Below are 25,031 nucleotides of genomic sequence, written 5' to 3'. Positions count from 1 at the left end.
AGTCGATCGAGCCAAAAGGTATACTGTCAAAAAGGTACAGCACACACACACACTCGAAAAAGAGAAAAAAAAACTTTTGAAATAGCATGAGGAAAGAAAAGTGTTGCCAAAACGGAACAGGTCGAATGGAATGATGAAAGCAAACGATGCAAAGCAAAACAGCACTACATGAGAACAAGTGTTTTGGCATGTTGGTGAGTTCCCTCCCATCTCGCTTCCATCGCTTTGCGGTCGTTCTTTGCAGCTTGCTCTGTGAAATCACGCGAGTGTTGATATTAATTTATGCACGGTGGTTGCGGAAGAATTTGAAGATCGTTTGGCGCAGCGCTTGCAGAACAGCGAGCGGCGACAATTTCCGTGATTGTCTCGTGAGGCGTCGAAACACGCCACGCTTCGATTGCATGATTCGTATGAATCGTGCAATGGATTCTGGGGAGACTTTTTTTAGCAAATTATTTAACGGTTCGGTACAAATCGTGTGAAGGCTCCATACCTGTGCTGGTTGTCTTACGGTTTCAAGAAGAAGTTGATAGTGCAATTTTATACGGTTTTGTCTTGTTAATGTTACCGTCTTGAAAGAATTCTTCTCTTAAAGCATTAATTATAGCATCTACTTATATTTTATAGCATTTTTGAGACCTAGATATTAAATAACAATGTCTCCAAACAATGTTCTCAACTAACGCTGCGCACTACAGCCCAGCCCGTCACATCGCAGGCTATGTTTTGATTAAATCGGTGGTTCGCAGTTCGGTTCGGTTGTCGAACAAATTAAAACAAACGCCACCACCGAATCGGGCGTGACGAGCCCCATTTCGTTACCCTTTCGAGGCAGCACTTGAGCCTTCGCGCCCGGGGTCGAAATGTAATCTGTAATGCTCCATCGAGAAATTGGGTCAATGCGTAGTCGAGCGTCTTCGAGTGGCGATCGATTTCCTTCCCGAAAAGGGATAGTTTCAGTACCCTAGCCTCCCCCAAAAAGAAGCGCCCGACGGTTCAATGCTGCGTGAAATCGACATAGTGGTCGAAGGGCTCACCGTCGAGCCCGAGTGTTCCTAACGCACGTGCGAGAGTGAACAAGAGCGAGAGATGGTGCGAGAACGAGAGGGAGCAATAATTAATTCAGTAATCTTGAATGATTGACGTAGCTCGGATTACTTGCAAGATTCTTTTATTTTAGGGGAGCAGTTTTTATTTTCGGTGGATACTTTTCGCTACTCCTTTCTTCCGTGCTGCCATGCTACCAGGGTTGAACTGGATGCCCGAGAGGGATAGAGAGCTTGATAGAAAAGCAAAATAAGGCAGGCAGGAGGAGTAGCGCGGTGAGAGGAGGAAATTAAAAATCATCGACAATCGATCGATCTACACAAATGTCGAGAATCTGATAAACGGGGTGACGACGGACGGTGGGAAGCAGAAACGGGAGCAAGCCTCCTAAAAAACGAGAGATGGTTGTGCAGAAATAGAAAAAAGCGTAACATGAAAGAAAGACAGAAAATAACATTAAAGCACAAAGGACGATCGCATGTCGCGTGTGGTAGGGAAGGAGTTTCGTTTGGATGAAAAGTGATTAGAAAATTTGGAAACATACGAGATTGAAAGTGAGGTAGGCAGGCAGAAAAGAATGGAGCAATTCGGGAGGAATGGCGACCGTGGACTGATTCAGCGAAGCGAGAGGCAAAAGGATAGCAAAAATGATATTTAGAAGAAACAAAAAAACTGCTCGAGTGAACATGATTTAGTAGATCAAAGCGCCAGAGATGTCAAACGAATCGCAAAAAAAGTAATCACTGAAGCATTAACTTAACCCTTTTCACTGGTTGATCAATGTGATAACGTTGTATGAAAACAATTATTTAGAAAAATTAACCATTAAACTATTCAAATTGTGAATTCATAATAATAAATACTATTATTTAAATGATGGAATAGACCATTTTAAAAAAAATACTCAGAGAAGCAGAATTTTAAAAATAATAATATAATAAAATAAAATAATAAAATAATAAATAAATAAAATAATAAATAATAAAAATATGGAGAAGAAAAGTGAAGAAGAGCTAGTGGCTTAAATTTAAGTCAGAATTAAAAATAAGACTTAAAAAATTGCTTAGCACCCTCTTGATAAAAATGTAGATAAATTACCAAGGAATGAACACAAATAAATGAACTCTTAAGGAACGTTTTCTCCAGGATTTTTCAAATGATGAAAGAAATTTTAAAACTCCTTTAACCCATAATTTCCACTAGTTAGTTTCACTGCAATAATTTTGACACTCCTGGCGAGATTAACCATTTCCCGCCCCAGATTAAGTTGCTTCTGCACGTGATCAAGCGATTCCTTTTTCTCCTATCGTGTCCCCGGTGAATAGTGTCTGCATCACAAATGCAAATCACACCTCATCCCTAGATGAAGACGTCGAAATGCGCTCGAAACGAACCCCCGATCAGCTTAGGAACAAACCAAAGAAAAAAAGGTTGAAAGGTCGTCTCGGCTTGCTGTTGCGCGCGTGTGCAAGCGGCGAATAAATCAGAAAGTGCCAAACGCGCCTACTACGAATGAAAGCAAGTATTTCTGTGTGTGTGTGTGTGTGTGTGTGTGTGTGTGTGTGTGTGTGTGTGTGTGTGTGTGTGTGTGTGTGTGTGTGTGTGTGTGTGTGTGTGTGTGTGTACGCGTCCGAGATCAGGATCGAACTTACGTCGTCATCGTCGTGCAGGGAACTGCGCTCATCATCAATCAAAATCAATTGGCTTTTGCTCAGGTCATCGTCACAGTCGCCAACGGAGTTCGCGGCACCGGTGGCACCAGCGGTCCCGGAGGAGGTCGTAGTGCCTGGCGTTGCGTGACTGCCACCGTGAGCGATGCCCCGTTGACTGAGCTGCTGCTGCTGGTGCTGGCTGGAGGTGACGGTAGTTTCCGCGGCATGGTTGTTGTTGCTGTCACTTCTTCGATTATTGTTGTTGTCACCGGCCGTACCGATCAGCTCGGTGCAATCCATCCCCGGATGGTGATCGTCGTACCCGTGGTGGAGGGTGTGGAGTGCATGCTGGTGGTGGTGATGGTGATCATGATCGTGATGGCCGGACGGTTTCATGATCTCCATGTTACTCTTCAGGATCTCGTTCAAAGACTGATGCCGCAGGTCGGTGATTTGTATCTGACCCGGGTCATGTTGCTGGTGCTGGTGCGGTTGCTGTCCAAGATTGGCGATCTCGGAATGCTGCGGTACATTATTGTTCTTCATCGTGTGCGCTGATCGTACGCAAAGTTCACAGGTCGAAGGGCTTTTTCACGTTAGTTTTACGCAGCGCTCAACAGATCACCATGCGACTCCATCGAGCAATGGAAGAGCGACTTAAATAGTTTGAATGGCAAATTTATTCGATACAGCGTGGTACTTGCTCTAACTAGCTTAATGCACCGACGGCTCGTAGCTTCCGGTAATAAAATAAGGCACATTTAATTCACTTCGAACCACAAACATTACACATGGCAGCAGGATGGCTCCAACGCGTTCTTTCTATCATAAATATGGCCGAATTTGTATGTGTGCATTTGTGCAGAAAACTATGCACCACCATAAACTAACTACAAACTAACAAAAAAAGCACAAACGGACACGGAAATGGCACTTAGATTTCATGCGATAGCAGCAACGAAAGACATCAACGCGAGATCGAAAATCGAGCGACGAACCCGTTCAAATCAGCGTGGCACACTATCGCGTCCCGGTGATCGGTTTTAGGAGGAAGCAGTTAAGATAACACTTATTAGCACGCCCGGAGAAAGGAGCAACCGGTGTGAATTCGATTCAAAAACACACACACAAACACATTCACTCACAACAGCCAAAAAAAAAGCCGAAACATCGTCAGAATGATAAATCTAATTGTGAAACGAAAAACAATCTGCGCCACGGATTCTCACAACGCACGGAAGGAAAGTGATGTCTTGCTGGGCAGGTGCCAAATAGCGCATGGGTAAAGGATGAAGCAAAAACCGGGGCGTTGCTGCAAAAAAACGCACGCGAAACGCGAACAACCGATCACGCCGTGTGCGTACGATCGAAAGATCGCATGTAAACTAGTGGCCGTCGGGTCAACCGCAAAGCCCCGGAGCGTTTTTTATCCGGCCGTCCGAGACCCCCGTGGGTCGGGTCGGGCTCGTCGCTAGCGCTCTTGGCAAACGTGCCAAAGATTCTCTTGCGTGCGTTGCTCTTATGCTGGCTTCAGCAAATAGGTGCTTTCGGTGCTACATAATGCTGCTGCTGAAAGGAATCTGGCTCTCGCGGCATGGGCAGATGCTGTGCCTTTTGCTCTGCTCTCTCTCTTGCTCTTGCTGCTTTCATCCACTGAGAGTGATTCTCTCGTGCGGTCGTTTCGTGGTTTCGTGTGTGCTGCTTTTGTGTGTTTGGAAGGCTTAACACGATCGGCCGAGACAGGCGAGATTCGATTCACTCGCATGCGCATGTGGCGCACGAGCGGGCTTATGCTGCGGTACGATAAAACACACTTGATCGATCGTTCACCTGTGACAAATTGACTCAATTGTGTTCAACCTGCACGGGTTGGGCGGCTTGGGGGAAAGGGGAGCGGCAACCGTGGGAATCTTCATACGCGCTAAACCATGCCCGGCTTTTGGCGGGCGTCGCATGAGTTTTTTTTTAGTCTTACTTCTCGGTATGACGCGGTATGATCAGTCTTCCTGGGCGCGCGCGCGAGAGGTCATACCAGTGTGCGCCAGTGTGACCCACATATACACATCCAATCGAAGACTTATCGGGGTGTGCGATTGTAGGGTGCCAGTGAAGAGAGATACATTTTTGTTGTAATTCCTTTTGCCCGGGTTCACATTACGAAAGTGTACACTAGACATAGCCCGGCGGGAGGGGGGAGGGGGTGGTTGGTCAAGGTGAGAAGCAACACGGTTGGGCGGAAGACAAACCTGCCTCCAAAACATTACTAACCGCACCGAGCAACATTTGATAGCGCGTGGGGCGTACAAGCGATACAATTGCGCTTAGACGCGCGTTGTGCTTGCGAACGAAACTTTTTTTTCTATCCTCGAGAGTGATGCTTTCGAGTGGTACGTTGCCGCGTACTTGAGGCGGATTTCTGTACCACTCTTCTTCGGGTACCGATCCCGACCGGTGACAGAAAAATGTGTGTTAAAATAACAGGCGAGGCGTTGTTAGGTGCGATGGTTGGAGATGGTGTTTGAAGAAAAAGCTACGAAAAAGGTTGAAGTGGAGTTTTGACGGTAGGATTAGGTGTGATACGCTAGAGTATCGGATTTTTGGTAACCCACACAGGCGAAAATTGTATAGAGGGTAACATTTTAAAGGTTGAGAAGGACAGTTGTTGGGGGTTTGCCGAGATAATTAAGAAGTTTCCTATAATGAAACAAATATTTAAACAATATCTGGATGATTTTATGAAGATTAGGATACAAGTTAGGATAAAACTCTTCTTCCTTGGCACTACAACCTCGAGAGGTCTCGACCTGCCAATTCTGGTTTTCTGTGACTTAATTTTAAGCGCAGTAAAGTAGTCAACCCGTAGGTGTAGGATGGGATTTGAACCCCGGCCCTGCCGTGTGAAGACCGGCGCCGCTGTCGCCTCGGCCACCGGACCACCCCTGGATAAAACTGGATTAAAATTATTCCATATTAGTTCTTCTCCTTTCTTGGCCTAACGGTCTCTTAGGTTATGCCTGCCATTTACGGCCTACAAGACTTATTGACAATGTACCGGCCCAGATGAGTTTTGAATCCCAGTCCTGCCGTGTGAAGACCGGCGCCTCTGTCCCATCTAACATCGGGTCTTGTGAAGTGTTCATTGAAGTAGCAGATTAGTTTGAGCTGTTCAGTGTGCCTACAAACCTTCAATGTTTAGAGCTTTCCAACGTCAACTCATGAACACAATCACGGGTAAAAAAGCCTAGATCATATAACATCGAAATAAAATAAGTAAAACACCTCAAAGGAGCATTGATATTAACCCTCCCAACATCCAATACACCTGTCGTACGCGAAACCCCAAATACAGTGTCATGAGCTTCTATTAAAGCGTTACTTACTCCAGATCACTCGGCGGGTCGCTCCCGTTTCTGTGGGTCAACCGGGACCTACCCAAATTAAGCGAGGAAGCGCAATGTGTTTTAGTCTCGAAACGATTAATGCTAATGTATGCAAGGCTACATATGGTGTCGTTGGTACACGGGCACTGTATTCCCTGCAACATCATGCTGCTGCTGTGTATTCACACCGAAACAGCGCACCACCAACGTACGTATCTCTAGAAGTTTGCAAGCGTCCACGTTAACGCTATCAAATGCACCGAGTTGCGAATGCTCGTACGCAAATTCAACTTCCCCGGGTTGAGCCCAGGTGAAAAACGGTGGCGAAATAAAACTATATTCATTAAGAAAAAAACGAAACGAAAAGACTGAGATCGCAATTAAAGGAATATTTGGACTCGTTTGAGAAGACGTTGAAGCTTTTTTTTTTCCACCCTTAAACACACAAACCCCCCCCCCATCACTGGGGCAAACGTAGCGAGCAAGCGAGAGAGAGAGAGGGAGAGAGAGGGAGAGGGAGTGAGTGCGATAAGCAGTTTATTTGTAGCGCGGTTCCTTTAACTTAATTATCGTACCGCGGCACTATCCGGCATCGTTATAAACGTACGATTGAAGTTCGGAGCGCGTCCCCGTTAGGTTGCGTTGGTTACGGGCACGCGCATCCCGCAATCGTGGCAGGGGAAAGTGTCAAATTTAAGTGCCCAAAAGACGGTAGGTCTCCCGTGTGCTTTGCGGACGGTTAAAAATCGTTTTGACCGTCGTGCGAAATCGCTGCCACGATAAGCGGACGATCGTGCTCCTGCCAGGTTGGTTGGTGCTCGGGCGACCGAGCGACGATCACAGTCTTATTACGTGAACTGGGAACTGCTGGAATATGGAGGTGGGTTTTGGTGCTTGGAATGTGACGATTGAAATCAACCCCATAAAGTTGGGACAAAAGTACGATTACCCCAGGGAAGTGAAACATTTTTTTCCAACACCACGAAGGCACGCGCCCAAGATGAAGATGACATTTCAATTTAATTAACGCTTCATAGTGCACCGGTTGCCGTACGCGCGGGGGATTAGATAGCATAAATGGAACACTACGCCACTTTAATATCCACCCCGAAGTAAAGCAGTCCTGTGACACTATTTTGCTTTCCACGGTATGATAGCAGCAGCAAGCAATGGTGGGTTCACCGTTTTATTGTCGCATGCATTCTCCACGTAAAGCGTAGCGCAAGCGAGGCAGTGAATAAAATCGGTAAAATAAATAAAAGCGTCCTATAGCGTCGGTACCACCCAAGGTTCCAAATCGATCGATCGAGGCCGCAAGATGTGCAACAAAAGAATGTCTTGAATGCGAGTTCGAGCGCACCAAAACAAAAACACCTAAAGCGCACGAGCACGCGCACACGCGAGTTAGTTGGTCATTTTAGCCGATCCGGTTTGTTTCGTTTTTCTGTATCTGTAGTGTCGCAGAACGCTAGCAGCCCATCTAATGGCAGGCGAAACAAAGTGTTCCCTGTACGGTCTAGGAGCGTAATGCCAGCGGCAATAACAGCGGCACAGGCACAAGCACAAAACAGCACTAGCAGCAATGGGTGACCGCGTAAATAGAAACCGTTCGACACCGTACTCCTTCGCAAGGCGCAACCCATTTAAGGTGACGGCGACCAAACGGAGGCCCGGCGGGATCACGCAGGGTCGTACTGCCATTCTGCCTTTTCTGTGCAGATTTGTGGCTCTGGGAGCAGAAACCACACGACCAAAAAACGCATCGCCGTGCCGAAAAAACTAGCTCGAGCGTGTCCAGCACCATCGGTCGTTAAAACAAAAGACTGCAATGCAGGCGACGAACCTGCCGTGCTCGTGCATGTGACCTACCCGATGTCATCGCTGTTACAGCTCGGGGTCGGGGGATTTTTCATTCATAAAATTCGCTCACGATATGTGATATTTAGCCTTAAAGGTGAGAATAATGTCGGTATCGGAATCGGCATAATTCCCCACCGCACACCGTTCCCATTCCGGTCGGGTGCCAATTATTGTTATCCCTCGCGTTTCATTCATCGAACGGGAAGCCCTCGATCGAAGCGAAAGGAACTACTCTTTTTGCCGCCAGAAAATTCATTTTGTAATCATCAACTCGGTGGTCTTTCCGTTCCAGAGGGAGGGGGTTGTATTTTTTTTGCGCGCGCGATCCCTCTCCCATTCGTTCGAACATTCAAATTAATAACAACAGGTAAATGGAAACCTTCCACTTCCAATCGGCTCGATCACCCCTGCCGTCTGCCATCAGCCGAGGTTTGAGCAAAAGAGAGAGACACACACAAAATGATGGGTAACAGAACCTGAGCAGTTGAAAAAAGGGATGAATACAGAAAACAGAGAGAGCGCAAATGAAGCGCACAAAAAACATGGCAAATAAACGCACCTCGATGAAACATAAATATGACACAACGAAATATGGTCATCGGTGTGTTGTGGCGCTGTTTCGAAGGTGAGGTTGTGAGGAGAAGCCAGAAAGAGAAAGGAAGAACTTGGACTGCGCGGCAGAAGCCAAGCGATTCCGAACAGTTTCCTGGCGAATGGAACTGCTGAAGCTTTGTGCGCTGATCGCATTCGTCGGGTTTAATCGCATTCCCGGTGTATGTTCTTCGAGGGTTGTTTTTTTGTTTTCGTTCGGGTGTTTACACTTGGTAAGTGGCCAAAATTTCACCGTAATGTTTTGGCGTGCTGCAGGTAGCCGTGCCGTTTGCTGTATTAATGTCCCCCACCCTGGGAAGTAAGGGGAAGCGTTCGCACGTACGATCATTACTTTGAGATCATTATTTGTCTAGTAATGTGTATTAGGCTTGCTTGTACGCGGGTCGAGATGATTGCTTCTAAATGGCCAAACGTGGGTAAACGAAGGGAGAATCGACACAAGCGACGTGTTAGTGCGGGAAATTTTTATTAGTTAATTATTTCTTGAGAAGAGGAAACAATCTTGTGGAAACTCATCACAAAACGCTTGAAAGTCGTCTGGAGTTAAGAATGGTGTTGAGACTAATTGAAAACAGCTAGCCTCATACACCTAGCTCTAGTTTCAATCAACAGCAGGACCTCCTTTAATGTGCTCTACAGCTTTGCTAAGCTGTCCTCCCAACGCGTGGCAACACCCATTTCTGCGAACCCGTTCGGGTGAATTTAATTTGTGAATACGCGAATGCGAATTGCTGCAGCCACACGGAGGGGTCCCAGGCATGATTGCTTCTAGATCGAAAATCTCACCAATTCCCACCATCAGCCGGACCCCGCGTGTTGGCTAGATTGCTTTTGAAGTTTATTAGAAGTGGTCACCGGCCCTCCTGCCATGAGCAACTTTAACTGCATGACCATTTCGAACGTGGTACGTCTGCGTTACGGTGCCATCTGCCAAGAGCTGCTTTTATGCTTAATGAACTCCCCAGCCCCATCGCTTTTACGCCAACTGTCTCCAAGCTACGATACCGCGCATCGAGCAACGGATGGGTGGAAGGACAAAAAAAAAGAACTAAATTACATTTAAACTGGATCCCGGTGTGGATGGTATGGGTTGTAGTTGGAGCGAAGCACACAAACGAAAAAAAAGTAAGCCGTTGACGTACTGCTTCGGTGGAGGTGTGCGAAAAAGCCAACTTCACCATCGATACCGTAGCGGTGCTCCTTTCGATGAAGGAGAGGGACCTTAGGCCTTCACACTATCTTTGGCACCTCGTGTGGACTTTTTTGTTCGTCGTTCTTTCGATCTCTCCCTCTCGCTCTGTCCCTCTCCCTCACTGTCCATTCTGCGACAAACTTGCTGCTTTTGCTAGCAAATAATTTATGAGCCCTTAAAAGGAGTCAACACATGAATTAAAAGCCCATTACAACTAGCAGGCAACGAGGGCATAGATATACACGTATAAGCACATACAGGCAGGTCGTGTGCGTGTGCTTCATGCTTCACTTCCAAGGTGCTGATTGTTTGACAAACTTCGTAATTCATTAGGGATGGGTGTTTAATTTTCAGCTATCGAGATGAGCTTTTACTTCCTCTAGTTCGACCCAGGCACATACACGAATAGCACCAAACACGAAATGCTCCACCCTCATAAATGGTTAATTGGTCGGAAAACCACCCATTTTCTCGTGCGGGAGTTTTTCCATTGCTTCTAACACTAGCAACGCGTTAAATTATTAGTTGCTTTCATGGATGGGTGTTGGGTGCGCGACACAGCACAACCCCACAAGGGTGTGAAGCCAGTGTGACCCAATCAATGTGTGTGTGTGTGCGCGCTTGAGGTACACTTATGCTCGCATGGATCATTGCTCCCTCGACGAATCGGACGAAGCGACCGTTTATACCGTTAACAATTCGTTCATTTTGTGGTCATTCATTTTTCATCCCTTTTTGCAATTTCAAAGGTGCAATCGCCACCTGAGTCTATCGATACTGCGAACGGGGTGTTTGCGTCGGTGGAACGAATCTTGCGCTTTTATGTTGGTGAACTGTGATTTGCTATTAATTTGCGAAGTGAATAATAGACTTTGTTGGTCAAGTGTACTATGACGAGCGTGTCGATTGTTTAATGATCTTAGATTTTCGCTTGAATCTTTGAAAATGCTATGGAAGAATTGAATTAGATTTGTTCGAATGATAATTAAAATTTAAATTCAAGTTTGATGTTAGAGTTTACAACAACAAGAAACATAAAAACTTATGGTGGAGTTGGAGCTGTCCGGTGGCAGAGGCGATATCGGCGCCGGTCTTTAAACAACTGTATCTGGGTTCAAATCCCATCCAGAACGCCTCCTCGTACGCCGGATCCAGCTAAGAGTAATATCAAGTCACAGAAAACTAGAAATGGTAAGTCGAGACCTTTCAAGGAAGTAGTGGCAAGGAAGAAGAAGAAGAAAGAACCCAAAAATAGTTTGAAACTCGACTATGATTTCTTGGTTAAAGTTCTTACGGTTGTGATGGAATTAACCAAATCAATGTTACGTATCCTAAGCTGCGTATTGTTTAAAACATATGAACAATTTTAATGATCTTAAATGCACTGTTAGTATGAAACGTTTCAAGTTACGTATATTAAATAAAGAATTCCGTCTAGAATAAAATAGAGTTAATGGTATAATTTTATAGCATTTTTATAAATAGTATTTTATGGCATCCTAAAATAATTTTTATAAGTACTATTTTTATGGGTAAGCAATTCTCTTCTTTTTAATGGATATCGCAAGGATCCCGGGGCTCATATCCCATCTGGACCGTTCCAGAAGTGCAGAAATGGCAGGCATGGCCTAAAGAGGTCGTTTAGTGAAGAAAGATGAAGAACGGAGAGATATATCCACAACCATTGTTAAAATATTTGTACATACGAATAATCAAGACAAGCAAAAAAAATCAGGGAAATTTAAAAAAAATTCAACATAATAAACTGATAAACCAAAACCCGGACCACGACAAAAATAAACTAAAAAAGAACAAACGAATCATATCTGAAATTTGAGAGTTGATTAAACATATCAAGAGTTGACGATCAACATCCGGGTATGTTCTTAAATAAAGCTTGCAATGACTTATATTATTTCTTACCAGCCATGACCTACAGAGGTAAAAATACTGCAAAAAACTGTTCTACCTCACATTGGCAAACAAAAACAGAAACACAGTACATTGGGAAGTGTTTTTTGAACATCGTTTTCACACCTTCCCATCCTAGCCGAATCAACCTAGATGCCGAATCTAGGAGTACCTGTTTATGTCATATTCTACATACAATGGGCGTTTTGGTGCCGTGTACGTGCTTTTGATCCCCCTAGCCACACCCGAACCCCTCCGAACCTAATCGTGCACTCGTTTAGCAAGCCATGCCCGCGTGTACGCAAGCGCAAACGCACTGTCACTGTGAAACAGTTTTCTTCCAATGCCGCAACAATGTAAAAAACGAGGCTGCAACACAATCCCTCAGGTCCTCACCTTACACTCGCTAAATGTCAAACATGGGGATCATTGGGCACGAATAAGCACCGAAAGTGAGAGAAAAAGAGAAATATAGCATAAACATGTAGGTAATTACAAGCCGACGCTGCGACATGAGAACGTACGACGGCCGCTTGTTGTTTTGGCCGAACCGAGCTGTCAAATAAAAACCGCATCCACCTACTTCCGTAGGAACCGGGCAGCAGCACCTCGTTCGCCGAGACCGGGATCGAAGCGTGATTTATTGACTGCCAAAAGATTTGGAACCCGGAGCTTCGAAATGGCAATCAATCTGAAACAGAACCGAGCGACACTTAAACGCGAAACCAGCGGTCCATCAAAACCAGCGGGGAAGCCCAACACGCCCGGAGCTCGATGGGTGTTTGATTTGGGGTGAGTTTTTGCTTGCTGTATTGGAGATATTTGGAGTTTTTTGTTTCGGGGCGGACGTTTGATTACCCCACGAGATCAAGTGTGCGCGATATAATCTGGGCTGGCCGGTTCCTTCCGACTGGGGGTTTGGGTGCCCCCTTTTTTTCCTTTTCGCGAATATACGAGCCCGTTTTGGTGTGTGTGGAACCTATTATTGCTAACAACAGTTAGTTCAGGTCCCAGTTTTTTTTTTTTTGGTTAAAAGGGTGATCTCGGTCCTGGTGAATGGGATTGATAATTGAGCTTGCGTACTGGCTTACTGATGCGTGGAAGAAGTCACCGTTTGCCCATTTATCTCACTTTATTTCCTTCGCCCAAAAACGAGCGATCGAAACAATCAGAAATGTCAAAACAATCCACTGGGCGCAAGGTTCGTTTGGACAGTTTTCGCGCGACATCCCAAAAACCTGCTGGTCGTGAACTTGGAGTGCCGAGAGTGGGAGAGCGAGAGAGAGAGTGATAGCGGAGGGAAACTGCCACCGACACTGGCAGACTGGAAGTCTGTAAATAATTTCGAATGTGCCAGTAAATTAGCTTTTATTGGGCCGTTCGCTCGTGGAATTAAGGGTGGTGATGCGAAAATTCATGTTATCCCGTAGTAATGCGCTAACAGCAGCAGGTCGTCCCGGTAACGTGTAGGTGCCCCATGCTCTCGGAGGGGCACTTTCTTTTCATGTGGGGTTCTGATGAAGATCTTCAGTATGTTTGTGGGTCCAGGGAAGACCAGGGATAAACATTCCCGGAACCCTGGTGCGTTTTAAAACGAATGTTTCAATTCAAGTCTGGGTTCCTTCCCCCTTCCCGAAACCTTAACGAGCTGGTCATTCTCGTAAAAATTTCACCAACAATCGGCAATGACACGAATCGTCCCAAAACTCAAACATGCTTGGCTCTTCATACCTAACCGAAGTTCTCGAAGATCGACGGGTAGCATCTTTTCTTTAGGTTTTGGGGTGGAGGGGGGCGGCGGAATGGTTTCCTCCCGTGGCTTTGGTGAAAGAAACTACACGGGAACCGGAAGAGAATTCTCTGTCACGGTGGGAACACATTTCTTTTCCTGTTCCTTGTATTCGCAAGCTTTTTCAAGTGGGGTTTTTTTTTTGTTGGGAAGAAATTTTTATCGGCGCTTACTGTGATGACAGTTTTGTAGGCTGCTGGTAATAGGGCAGACCGTTTATGAACGTTGTATCGATGTCTTAATGTCAATATAAGCTTGTAGTGGATATCTTTATTGAAATTTTACCTTTGTGTTTGCTAAATTAAGCGAAAAATGTTTAAAATTGTATTGTAGTTATGTTTTTCCATTAAGTAAATCGATAATATTTTTGAGTGTAGTTTCAAGAAGACTGTTAAATACGGTTGAATAAACATTCTTTATGGTTCTTTATGGTAATGAAATCCCGATGAGTTTTGATCATGGCTCTTTCTGTTAATTATTTTTAAACTTAAATAATTTTTTGTTGATTGTCTTTACAGAGGTTCAGGATAACACTAAGCAAAAACATCGGGAAAATGTGCCTCGAGTTTCTTCAAAGGATATGATGAAACAATTTAAGTATTTACTAATTATTTTTAGTCAAATCGGTATAACTGGTAATGTAAAAGCTTTAAATTGAATATTGAATATTTACAAAAAAGAATAAAACAAAGGATGATATTGCAATACTTATGCGATTCTTAACACGATGCAATAAGTAGTTTAGCAACGCATTTGATACGTAAATATCAATTGTGAGACACTTGAAGTCAAGTTTATTAACTGCTCAATGTAACTTAGATTGAGCACTGAAGATATTATAGCATGGAGATTTATAGTATCCTCTGTAACATACTAAAATCTATCTTACATAACTTTTTTGTATAGCCAATATAACAATTAGATCAGGTTGTAAAATAATAAATGAAGCTAGAAGATCGAACTTCATATGAACACGGTCAGACAAATAAAAACTCCAAGGCTTTAAATTCAATGACAAAAATATAGCATCTCGCTCTCTCTCTCTTTCCCTTCGAGACCAAATATGATTGTATCAGGTTAACCTTATATAATTTTGAGTTAATATTCAAGCTAATGTTTAGGCTCAGTTTCGTAGCCGAAGAGAATATTCCCCCATTCCCATTAAAATACAGCCTCCAGGGAGATTACATCCCGATGCTGCACGCAGAGACATCTATCTGCCAGTAGCGCAAGCTACCCGGGGATAAAACCGTAGGGGATAAAGCTAAAAAGATTAAGCGCGCGCGCCCGTAGGCGAAAGCGAGATGACCCATTTTGTCGTCTCCGTCATTGTTTGTCATTCGCAAGCTCAACACTTACCCATTGTGCGCTAGCGTCGTACGGAGGAACGCAGCGAAATGTCATGCTCCTGTGGGGCGGCCAAACCGACGGCGGCTGTTACGGCCGCTAAGGTTTATGCTGGGGGCGGCAGTTATGCTGCCAATGTTGTACGTTGCGCTGGGCAGAGCTAGGGGCTAGCTTGCGGGGTTGTTTGTCTTTTTTTTTCGGCGGTTTTTTAGCTTGTTTGTGGTTTTGGTAAACGAGACGAGCAGTTTTCTTTTATCTTTCAACCGATTGTGGCGTGAGGTAAGGGTACTCTTCCCACACTGCACACTTCCATTACCGTCTGCTAAGCGATTCTTTAAAGAAATCGGTTGCTTGTGTGAAATCTGCTTCTAAAGCACGTGTTTCTGGGTCCCCCCTTTTTTGGACACATTAATCCACGCGTCGATTACAGTGATTACCCGCACAGCGCTTTGCACACCACGGTTTCCTTTACTCGGTTTCCACCTGAAACTGGGTGTTCCTTATCCTCTTCCTCTTCAGCTCACGATTTTTCCTCCGTAACCTTTCGTCCTTTCCGACCCTCCCTTTTTTATCTGACGGCGCACGCACCGACTGTTTACCGATTATTTTGCTTTATTTCTATCGTGCCAAATCACGCGCACGAAGTACGCAAGGTAAGAATTTGTATTCGATGGTCGGCACGAGGCATTCAATCGCTTTGGATGTTCTTTTTTTTCGTATGTTCCGAGTGGTGTTAGGTGGTCTGGTTCGTGAATTATGCTTTCATTGCCGGCTTACCTAGAACAAACAAAACACTTAGTTAGCATGTAACAAGTTCTGAGTTTGCGCTTATGGGTGGTTAAAATGAAAGAATAAAAATTATTAGCGTAATGAGGATAAAGGTATTGGAAATAGGAAAATCGTTGGCGCAAATTGGTGAAGTAAGGAAATAAGAAATGAATCACATCGCCAGATTAGACTTTAAGAAGAGTAGAACAAGGATATTGACTATTATTTTATACTTCAGATTAAATTCTTTTCCCACTCTTTGCAGAAAAATCCTCTCAATGTTTCAATTTTATTTATTGGACAAAGAGATGTTCAATTTAAAAATATTATTCATTTTTCAAATACTTTTAGCCTTTATTAAAATTTTATTTTAAAGTATTTTGTTGGTAATCTGGATATTTTTGGCAGCATCGCGAGAGTTGTTAACTGATTTCTAGATAATTTTAGCTTCTTCTTCTCTTTGGCCTTATGACGTCTTCTCTTGGTCATGTCTGCCATTTCTGGATTAAAAGACTTATTGATATCCTATAGTTGGATAGTTAGTCCTATGGGGAATGGTCCGGATGGGATTTGAACCCCGGTCCTTCCGTGCGAAGACTAGCGCCGCTGTCGCATCTATCACTGGGCCATTTTTTTTAGCTTATTCTCAAGATAATTTGAGAAGTGTTTCTACAACGCACAGCAATTTGTTCCAACTTATAGCTTTTTTTTTGCAAGCTTAATGTGGTATCCAGACCGCCTCTCGGTACGCAGGGCTGACTACTTTGCTACGGGTAAAATTAAGTCACAGCAAGCAAGAAAAATGGCAGGCCGAGACCTCTCGAGGTTGCAGTGCCAAGGAAGAAGAAAAAGCATGTGGTATAATTAAATAATATTCATATTGTTTTTCCAAGGCCACGATTGTTGTAAGGACAACAATTTAAAGACTTCTGTATTGACTTTTCAATGAGTACTCAAGCATGCTGACCATATAGTGTAAATATTAACGCTCTGTAAGTGACAACCACAGGCATACCTTTGACAAAATGCTAGAGAAAAGTATGTAAAAGTTTTAAAATAGGTAACCATCATCATAAATCTGTAACATATTCTTGAACCATTAATGATATGTTTGAAGAAGATGAGTAAAGGACCATAAAGAAGTAGTAGTAATGTGTAGAGCCATTGAGCCATGCGTGGAGTCTACGATTTCTAGTGATTCGTAACTTGCTGTCCAGCATTCGGGGAGGCGGTCTGGATGGGATTCGACCCACGGTCCAGCCCTGTGTAGACTGGCATTTGCTACTGCCTCGGCAACCGGATTGCCCCACAGAAAAAAATTAGCAGTATAAAATTTGCTAAAATATCCATCTGACGCAATGTGAAATAGGCAATCATAGAAGAAGAACCAGAGATAATAATCTCTAAAAAAAGAAGACATTCTCGAAGAAATACCGCAACAAAAACATAAGCCATTTTCAATCTCCCTATACTCAGGACCGATTCCCATCGATAGTTTTAATTGAATTAAACTCCCTATATGCCCTACATTAATTTGAACCCTCAACAAATCAAACACTTACTTTACGCACACGCTTTATTAGCCTTCGGTGCCTCCATTTCAAGACCCACCGCTTAAGTATGACTAATGCCCCCGGAATACAACGCGATCCATGCGATTATCGTAATTACGCACCCTTGTCCGCGCGCGAAAAACTCTCCCAGCAAGTAGGAATGTTGATGAGATCGGTAAATCGATCGTACAGCTCAATTAACGAGCCTGCTGCTGCTATCCCCGCAAAACTCATCGTTCGATCGAATTAGGGAGGGTGGCAAGTCCATCCTTTAAACGCATACCCACAGTGCTTCCGTTAAATTGCAACCCCAAAGCGCCCCCCCTTTTTTTTGCGATATAAATTGTTTCTTTGGCCAGCGAGCAGCCCGTTAGTTCCCCTGCTGAGGTGGATGCAGCTTCCGATTTGTTGCTGTTTGGTACGTGCCGTACGCAGCCCAGGTCTGTAATTCGCCTGTCTCGATCTGGTTGTGCGGTGTGGCGGCCGGACCGGAATTTGAACGTTGCTTAACCCCACGGAGTTGCAAACCACCTGGGCAGGGTGTAATTTTCAACTAACATATTAGTGGTAGCATGCTACCGAGGTTACACTAGCATCGTTTTGGGGCAAAACGCTGTCCGGTGCGCGTCGTTAAACCACTCTCGGTGCTGATCGTGTCGCGGTTTGAGGATCGCCGGATCTGGAGGATTCGGCAGACAGCGCCGCGTACCGGAGGCTGGCAGGTTTTGAAGTCTGCGCTGCCCAAGAAGCCGGAGCCGAAGCCGTTCTTCGGCCGGTTTCTGGTGTGTGCGGAAATCATAATTGCACCCCGTCGTTTCATTCACGGTTTCATGTTTTTGCTGCATTCCACCACGATCTGGAGGAGTGCGCAAGGATTGCGAGTGGTTTTTGTTTTCGCGTTTTCCCTTTTGTTTCAACGTTTTTGTTTGCAACTGCTCCGGCTATATGACCGAGGAATTATGATTGGCCGCGCATTGCAAAACGCGAAAGACCAAAAGCAGCAGGAGTTTTACAATGCGCGCGCGCGAGCGCCCGCACTCGCACTGAGCAGCCCAAACCCGTCTTGCAATGACTGCAATGACGTTTGCGAGGTATAATTTATGGAGATTAAAAATGCACCAGCAGCAGCAGTTAAACGCAGTGGTAAAAAGCACGAGGGCAAAAATTAAAAACAAAATGCGAAAATCCGGTAACCCCGCGCGCGAAAGACAAAAGCCATGGCCACAATTGTAGCCCTCGTAGCGTAGGTTTAAGTGGTACTCCTATTACGCTAAAGTTAGGTGCTTGCGCATGTCATCCCCGGGCTGGACAAAACCATCCCGGCTCGGACTTAAGGGGGACCGAGATTTTTAATGGACTACAAACATTCCAGCCTGCAACTGCCGGATAGGTAATAAAGCTTGTGGCGCGACGAATAACTAGAATCCTGGCGGGAAATTTGGTTTGTGGGTCAACTAATGATTTTTCGTGCTTAAATGAGGTCGTAAATTTAAATCGGATTGTTTTGAGTTTCAGTCTACGTAAACGACGGGGGGAGATGGGTTAGGGAAGGATGCTGTTGAGGGGAGGAAAACACAACCCGGCTGGAACACATAAATCATACATCTGTAAAAATGTTCGTTACGATGGAGAAGATCCTCGCGATCCAAACTCATTGATCTGTGTTTTGAGGCTCTAGAATGTGCCTCATCGGCTCACAGGAACGATCATGCGGATTCTAATATCAAACCGAAAAACTGGAAACGCTGGATGCCACTCAGTACTGCAACGGTTTCATGCTCATAAACCGAAGAAACAGCACCAATTTGGGCATTTGTGCGAAGTTGTGGTATTTCTCTAATCTATATTTTAATGAGTTTCCCCCAGTGTCTGTGTTTCGGTTCTCCATTAAAACTGAATTGTCTTTTGGAAGGCAGGAAACTGGGAACGAACAATTCGCGTTGTCCATTTCATTCAGCCTTTTTCAGACATAACTTCTGTGCCCCTTCGCAACAAACGTCTTCAGACACTCGGTTCGACTCAGCTGTTGTTGCAACCGGCGCAGCGCTGCGCTACAACGCAGTTCGAATGTAGGGAGAGAAAATAAAAAAGTCATTAATTTCGTACTTCACAATTTAATAACTTTTGCACCGCTCGCGGACTCACCGGCCAAGGGTCTTCACTGCACTCCCCCCCCCAAAGGGTGGGGTGTTGTGTTTGGCCCGTGCCCTCTGGTTCTGGTGGTGAGCCACCAGTCAAAACCAGATGGTCATACATGGCAAGCGGGCCCGGACATTCCAGGGGGCTCCCGGGTCCGAAACATTGGTGGGGACAGCGGTGGGACACCGTCACACAAAAAAACACAGGAAATTGTATTTTTTTGTTGTTGTTGTGTGGAATAGTTTTAGAGCGGTGTCATTCTTCTTACTGGCCACGTTTGTTGTTTTGTTTTGAAGGGCACTTACATAAAAGAAACCTTTCTACAGATGAAGGTGGTAGCAAACGCTGATTTGCTTGATCCTGTTTTGCTGTTTTCACCCCGTCTGGCAGGTATTTGGGTTCGTTTAAGTCTCAAGGTTTGCTGCAAATGAATATCGCTTTGGAATTGCCGTGTTTGCAAACGCGTTACTTACGAAGTTAATAAGTAAAAGGTCAAATTAGCATAGAACGAGCTAATTGAATAATGATTTGCTTTTAAAATGGTTTTTTTGCAAATTGTTGTACACGAAGTAAAGAAATTCGTTGTTGGTCAGGACATTGAATAATGAGGTTAGAAGCTTTACTTAAAAATGTAGCGCATCACTTCTGTTGGTGCTCGAGAGTACAATGCTTAAGATATTTGATTTATATCTATTATTAGATCTCAGGTTCAAATCCAATTATGATTCAACTTTTATTATGAGATATTGAAGGACCACTAGCTCTAAGAATACTTTGGGACTCTAAAGAATAGGATGGAGAGAGGTGGTTTGGCTTGCACCCGATTTAGGTATCGTTGAGCTAGAAGTCCCTACGTTAAGGGTGGAATTTCGATACCCTAAATATGAGAAGCGTTCATATAAAAACGATTCAAAAATAATAAGATCATACGCCATACGCTTTGCCCCGCGCTAGAGGGCCTAAACACTAGCTGTTAACTCCTCTGCCCTGCACTTGTTTACACTAGTCTATTCTCTACTCCAAACTAAATTCATAAAAATCAATTTTCAACTCACGCTTCTTCTTCCCCATTTTTGTATCCTTCTTGTTGCACAAAGTACCAGAAGCCAACTAGGGGCAGGGATATCATCTCTCTCTCTCCGGTGCGAGCGGCGCATACTGATCCTTCTGTTACTGAAGCCGGGTGGCACCAGCAGCAAAAGATGTTAATGGTGCAAATAAATGCTTCCACTTTTTCGACTCACACCGTGTAGAGGATGATTAAAAAAAACAAGGGTATGATCCATAACTTCCCTCCACCAAGTCACTCACTCACTAGCGCAAGGCTTATCCCTCAGCAATTCTTCTTCTGCCAACAAAATCCATCCTTCCCATCGATGAGACACACGGGGCCACCGAGTGGCGAAGTAATGGATTTGTTGAGCGGAGATGAGCAGCACACAAGCACATGTGAGCACAAGAAATGCAATGATTTATGCTGCGGACGGGTTAAGAATACCAGTACATGATTGGTACACGATTCTTGACGAGGGTGAAAACAAAAACACAGCACACACACACACACACACACACACACACACACAGTTCTCGAAACGGTAAAACAAATATGTTACTTATCCCGTGGTTGGGGATTGATTGCCAAAGTTTATTGCTCGGGTGCACATAAATCATTCCGCTGGTACGGACACCTTCCCCTGCCAGGAGCACGAGTAGGTGCTTCACCAACAGCTCCTCCAAGCAGCAGAGCGCCCAGTTGAGGTCAAATCGTTTAGCATTATGGGTGGCGCTGTGTTTGATTCTTAACGTACCTGGAGGCGATGAATTCGCAACGGCAAAAAAACGTGCTGCGGTCTATTCTTATCAAAGTTTCTTTTTTAAATAGTGTTTGCCAAGCGATCTATCTCGTCTGACAGGGTCGGGATCGTACTATGCAACCGCCTAGCAATATTCAATTTGTCACGCTCGGGGCGTCTCTTGTGGCGTGCGCTCGTCGACAATGCAACCGGCCGTAGTTGACGCCCCGGGTTTTCTTTTTTCGCTGACTTGTGGTCACTTCGCCGGTCGGTGAATGCACGGTGCACCATAATGAGCTGCATTCGCTGCACCGCTAGTCTTGTGCATTTCTATGCAAAAAAGGAATGAAGGTGATGTACTACCTCCGCCATTAGGTGTGTTTGAATCCCCTGCCGGAGATCCTAGAACGGATGATTATTACACGCCCAATCCAACCGGGAACATGAACAAACCAGGGAATGAATCCCTGAGAGAGAGAGCGAGGGATGGAGAGCAGGAAAGTGCTAATGGATGCAATGAAAGAATCGAATTAAGCTCGCTGAATGAAAGCTGCTCCGCTTTCTGGTTAATTGTAACAGGCAGACCCAGGCCCAGGGTCAGATTTGAATGGAAAGCCAGGCATTTGCGGTTTGGTTCGGATCACGCCAAAGAGCGTGATGTAACTTAATTTATTTATCTTTCGCCCGGACCGTGCTGCGTTGAGACAGTTGTAGCTTTTTTTTCCTCTTCGTTTCGGAGGCGGCATCTTGAGGTATCGTCCCGGGTTGTGGAAGAATATTCCCTTTGGTAGAATATGACCACAAACCGGTGCGGTGAAGTTCATGCTGGGTGTTTTACGTTCGCGCACGGGTGGAGTTCGATGGACGCCAGAAAACGGGCGGTTTTTTTTTGTTGTTTAATGCTGTCCTCTTCCCAACATCTTAAAGTTTTTACAGCTTCGTTCTAGACGAATTAAGCCGGCTTTTTTTTTTCTTGTGCCAATGCTGGTCAGACACACGGGTGCTATTAGTTTGTGGTTTTACGGGGTGGTGCCAGCACAATCACGTGCCGTCCAACCGACGCCCAAACCAAAGCCACAGGACGGTTGCACGTTCTGCTTAGCACTAGATCGACGGTATCACTTCGATCATCGCTCTACATCTATCGAAAGCTAGGGGAAAAAACTAATAACATTTTAATGATACCGATTCTAAGCCGGTATATTTTCCATCCAGCAAGTCTTTCTTGGTTTTTGAATGTCTGTTTATGAAGACTCTAGCGTCTAGTGATGATTGTCTCTCGAACCTGCACCGACTCTTCACCGTTCCACACATCCTTCAACGATATAATTATGGTTTAACAAATAACGTTGCCGAGCCGAGTAGTGTGTGGCGCACACAGAATTCGACGACCCGAGCTGAGGGGGTCAACCCGGCAAGGATCAAGATCGTTGCCGGCTGTCAGTGTATCGGTTTCGAAGCTCGGTTCCACGCCAGGAATGATTGATTCGTGCGGAGCCATCCGTTGCGATGCGTGTGTTGCCGGAAGGTGGCGTTCGGTCTGTGCCGGTATCGGTTTGCTCATTGATGATAATGAACGGTAGTGGCATTGAGTTACTAACAGGCGTTTCGAATCGTTCGCAGGTGATGTTGGTGGTGTTTGTGGATGGTTTAAGACAGTTTGTAGATGAAAGAAGCAGGTGGGTTGTTTAAAATTTTTATTTAGAAGGATCTTGTAGGTTGAAATTTCCAGATCTTAGATTATAATGATTTGATCCCGTACGTAGGGCTAACTACTTTGCTACGGGTACAATCAAGTCACAGAAAGCCAGAAATGGCGGGCCAAGACCTCACGGGGTTGTAGTGCCAGGGAAGAAGAAGAAGAAGAGGATTATAATGCAAGTCTGTTATTGAAAAAAATCGTGAGAGTTGAACAGAATATTTTTTTTATTCGTAAAGAACGGCCTGGCCGTATTGCTTTATTTGAGAATATTTTTAGGACATATACTTCTCTCTCTTCTTTGCCTAACGACCTCTCAGGTTATGCCTGCCATTTCTGGCTTACTAGACTTAATGATACCACGTAGTTGGATACTCAGTCCTTACTACGGGAGAACTGTCCAGATGGGATTTGAACCCCGGTCCTGCCGTGTGAAGACCAGGGCCGCTGTCGCATCAACAATTTTTAAGATAATTCATGGAAAATTATAGCACGCATTCTTGTAGTAAACTTTGTTGTCGTCGAATAAATTGATCGAACGATTTATCTGGGATAATTGCAAATCATATATACTTAAGAACTGAACACAGTATTGTAAACCAAACGTTAAGTGCGTAGTGTTGGCCATTGGTCAGTTATGTCGACCTATGTCGACTTTGTGAATTTTAATTACGTTAATGACGAGAAATTAAATCATTAGCCATTAGCCAATTTACAAAACATTTCAGGCAAAAGATTATTATCCAAAGTCAGGGGAAACCCCTGGCGGAGGGCCGAAGCAATTCTGACGTGCAAAAGATAAGAATTTCAATATGTAATTGAAATTGTATTCGTCAACCTGATAAACGTACATAAATACTTTAGTCGGCGACTGGATCGAGGTTCAAATCCCGTCCGTACCGTCCCACGTAGTGAGGACTGACGGTCCAACCACGCGGTATAAAAAGTTCTAATAAACCAAAAATGGCAGGCATGACCTAAAATAGGTCGTTAAGCTATGAAGAAGAAGAATGCGATCCACATATGGTAAATACGAGCTCCAACCCAAAATGTAAACTAAGACGAATGTAATTTGACAAATAATCTTTGTGCAACACTATTTGTTATTAACGTATCATCAAAGCAATCAGCAAAACTCTTTATCACCTGGTGTCTTCCAAGCCTCCTTTCACTTCTTCAGTAGACTCACCTTACAGCCCCCTTTCTGTATGACGGCTTATGCATATGATAAATGCTGACCCTACCCTCGACATTTGCAGATCGGGCAACGGCTTCTCTCATTAATTATCCTAATGACCGCTATTAAGTCATACACACTAATTAGCTATCGATCATATACGTCCGGGCTGAAGGAATAGGACTGGCCTCACACCGTCACAACTGTTATCTTGTATTATCCGTCTGACATTAGAAATCTTCTTCTCGTATGTGATCGTGGGCAAGCGTTCCCTTTTTTTTCACCCGTACCGTACAAAGTGTTGTAGACTGAGACGCGAGCACTACGTAATGTGTTAAGTAAACTAATCGTTTGCTGGATACAGCAGAGCATTATGATTCACTTTCAGCCTGCACTCGAAGCTAACTGATGACAAGCGCACATTATCGTTGCAGCAACTCCTTTCGCACGAGCTATCGGCGATCGGTTCGACGGACTCGACGGACTTGCCCGGAAAGGTACAATCTCCACATACCACGGCGACGAAGATTCTGTCGAAGCGCATCAACAAATTTGAAGAATTTTATAATTACACAATTTGGGTCAATTGCTTGCTGCACGTTTTTCCTTGGCGCTGCTATCCCTTTAGCCAGGCGCGCTCTCGCTCTCTCTTCTATGCTCAGTCTGTTTGTTTTTTTCTTCAAAGCTTCCTTTCCATTTCTTTACGCTTCGTGTGTTCCGTTTTTTTTTGTACGAACGTTCGCTTTTATGGCAATAAGTTCGACTTCAGGCCAGAGACTGCGTTTAGGAATTTGCGACTGGCTGTGAGTCGAGACTCGTACTTCGACAGCCTTTCGTGACTAAAAGGTATGGACAGCGCGAGATGATGGCATAAGTGGCGAGAAAAGGCCGCAACAAACGCAACAATCTTCTTGTTTTTTTTTGGTTGAGGATTTTTTTTCTTCTGTTCTTGAGTCCTTTTTCAACGTTGCTGGTGGTGTGCCTTAGCGATTCCAAACTGAAAAGGAACACGACGCCAGCGATGCCAACACATCATCCTCGGCACACTCCACGTTTGACTGTGTAGCGTGAGTTTTTTTCCGCAAACTTCAACCGATTGAGCTTTCGAGATT

General features: G+C 44.7%; 1 protein-coding gene across 7 annotated transcripts in view; it reads right to left on the bottom strand.

The window, feature by feature from the left end:
• Positions 1–25,031, bottom strand: part of LOC118506256 (transcription factor AP-2-epsilon) — a 72,393-nt gene that overhangs the window by 38,250 nt on the left and 9,112 nt on the right. For 3 of the 7 annotated variants that reach the window (XM_036043141.1, XM_036043149.1, XM_036043143.1), the window contains one exon: positions 14,803–15,562. The exons of 2 other annotated variants lie outside the window; for them this stretch is intronic. In XM_036043141.1, the coding sequence (XP_035899034.1) occupies positions 14,803–14,847 (45 nt within the window). In that variant the 5' untranslated portion in view covers positions 14,848–15,562. Of the gene's footprint in view, positions 1–2,699; positions 3,261–14,802; positions 15,568–25,031 lie in introns of those variants that run through there. 2 more of the 7 variants (XM_036043142.1, XM_036043140.1) reach the window with 2 other exon arrangements.

The sequence above is a fragment of the Anopheles stephensi genome, chromosome 2, assembly GCF_013141755.1.
Source record: "Anopheles stephensi strain Indian chromosome 2, UCI_ANSTEP_V1.0, whole genome shotgun sequence".
Taxonomy (NCBI): Eukaryota; Metazoa; Arthropoda; class Insecta; order Diptera; family Culicidae; genus Anopheles; species Anopheles stephensi.
This window is presented reverse-complemented; position numbering and strand designations above follow the sequence as displayed.